The sequence below is a fragment of the Tuber melanosporum genome, assembly GCF_000151645.1.
Source record: "Tuber melanosporum whole genome shotgun sequence assembly, scaffold_138, strain Mel28".
Taxonomy (NCBI): domain Eukaryota; kingdom Fungi; phylum Ascomycota; class Pezizomycetes; order Pezizales; family Tuberaceae; genus Tuber; species Tuber melanosporum.
In genome coordinates, this window is record NW_003298795.1 from 62,656 (window position 1) to 65,068 (window position 2,413).

Sequence of the window (2,413 nt, forward strand, 5' to 3'; positions counted from 1 at the left end):
TTAGGACAGCTATTATCAAGAGCGCAGAAATAATATATTTTCCATTTTGAAGACACTATGGACTCAACGAGAAAACAAGATGTGTTTGCTACACTGCCATCTTTCGCCATTGATTTCCTTATAATTCGTGATTCGGTGAAACGACTCCTCCATGATAAAGGTATTACATCCTTCAACATTCCATTTACCGTTACTAAAATACCCACTACGAAGTCCCGATAGCCTGGGGATTCCACAGCAAAAGGTTCGGATCGTATACCCCCTTTAGCCTATTCAGTCTCTCATAATTCTGACCGTAATAAAGGTCATGCGCCTCGCTTGGCGAGAGCGACGGATCCACATAATTCGAATAAGCTTGAAACCTTGTCCCAGGCTGCGCGTTGGTCATGCTCCGCGACAACTCGCCCATAAACTGGATTCCCGAAGGCGGATAGGTGACCCCAGCGTTTACGAAGGAATACAGCTGGAAGGTGAAAAGTGAGTCACGGATCCCATAGCTGCTGTCGGCCGGGTTCTGGGTGGGGATGTTGCTGTGCTTCCCGCCGTACAAGTCTGCGATGACCCACCAGCTGAGTTCGGAGTTGACCGCGTTTTGGCTGTGAAAGGTGAAGAAGGAGGTCAGGGATTCGCTGGTCAGTTTTGTGGGGGCGACAATGGATTTTGTGAACTGAATTATCAGCATGTTGGTCCCAGCATGTGTCGGGGGCAGGAGGGAGATGGGAGTGGTGAACTTACAAAAGTATCGTGTGCAGTATATTCCTCCGGTTGTGGCAAAGGCTGCGCTCCTGCGAGGAGAACGAGTAAATCGATGTATGTATACTCGGTAATCGACGCCTCCGGTATGCCGTCCTGTGGGAAACTGGCCACTAGCGGCGCAATCTCTCTGTCGAAGTCTGCGCGAGAACCCCAGTACGCGCCGGAAACTTGAAATTGGGTGTCCGCTGGCATGGTGTACACTGCGAGCACCATCTCAGCAGGAGCGGTGGCCTCACCGTAGTCTTGCAAGGCCTGGAATATTTTGACCTTTTTCTCGATGGTGCCCTCGGCATCGTTCTCCAACATCCAGTTCCAGGAGAAATAGATGCCCGAACTTGGCGCAGGGTACGTCTTGAATTTAAAGTTTGTGACGATGCCAAACGATGATCCAGCGCCCCGGAGTGCCTAAAGTAATAATTAGTCTTGGCCCCTGATGATCAAGAAGAGGCCTACCCAAAACAAGTCCGGGTTCGACCCTTTAGAAACGTTGACAATATCCCCATTTGCAAGGACAACCTCCATCTCTTCAATATTGTCCAAAGTGGTCCCCCACATACGCGACGTGTACCCAAACCCACCATGAAGCGCATGTCCGGAGATACCGACCCTACGCTAATCAGTACAAATACAACCCAGTACCACAGCAAGTCACTCACCCAGGACAAGTTCCATGCGGCAGTGCCCTGCCTGCAATCTGATATATCCCACTAGCAACATCTCCCAACCTCAAGCCGGCACCCACCGTCGCAATATTCGTGCTAGGCTCCACGCTCAAGTTCCGGAACTTCTTCAGGTCAATCATCAAACTCCCATCTGCGCCGCCAAGTCCAAACGCAGCATAGGAATGACCTCCAGATCTCGCAGCGACTTTTGTGTTGAACCTCCCGGCACACTTGAGGGCAGAAGAGACGTGCGCTGCTGTTGTGGGCACTGCGACGGCAACGGGGAAGAATGGCAGCCGGAGGTTGTAAGGGCTCACAGCAGAGGCATAGTCGGTATCTGAAGGGGAGATCAGAGGGACACCGGATGTGGATAGGCACTCGATCAAGGTCGCCCTGGAGGTCACGTAGTGGTCACGATCGGCCGGGATAGAGAGGGCGAGATGAGCGAATCCGAGGAGGACCGCGATGGATTTGAGTTTGGTCATTTCCGCGCACGAATGGATCGTAGGCTTAAGCGATTGTAATTGGCCAGATTCTGAGGAGAAGACGCTGCCTGGTGGAGCGAAGGAAGGGGGGGGATCCACGGAGATTTATCAATCCCCTTTCCGCTCAGGACCGCAACTCACCACCATGGCAGAGGTGCGGTACCGGTGCTCGTCCAGTAGAGCGCTCGAGAAAAAGGAGTAGTCAATGGCATAGTTTATTTCTCCCCCAGGTCCCAGAAAAGTAGGAACTCCGTACCCAGCCGAACGTTCGTTCATCAGCAATTTGCCCACCCTCACTCCCCACATGTGGAAGGATATCGTATTACCATCCCGAATCGTTCTTGATCTTGCAGTATTGTACCCCCAATCGAAAAACCACCCGACAAAGTGAACTCGAGATGCCGGTTTTGCCGTTCACCCAGGCACGGCACAACGCTGCAGTCCCCTTTCGCCAACCATTGACGCGGGGGACTCTGTCAAATGTTGATTTTAATTCTGTGCAGCATCGCA

At 52.1% G+C, this 2,413-nt stretch overlaps 1 protein-coding gene; it reads right to left on the reverse strand.

Annotated features, from left to right (window-relative positions):
- Positions 1-205: 205 nt before the first annotated feature.
- Positions 206-2,157, reverse strand: GSTUM_00002593001 (uncharacterized protein; the record flags this gene model as incomplete). XM_002836248.2 has 4 exons in its annotated part: positions 1,413-2,157; positions 1,210-1,363; positions 736-1,161; positions 206-667 (listed from the first exon to the last, which is right to left on the reverse strand). Exons 1-4 carry the CDS (start codon positions 1,901-1,903, stop codon positions 206-208), a joined length of 1,533 nt encoding a protein of 510 aa, XP_002836294.1. The 5' UTR covers positions 1,904-2,157.
- Positions 2,158-2,413: the final 256 nt, after the last annotated feature.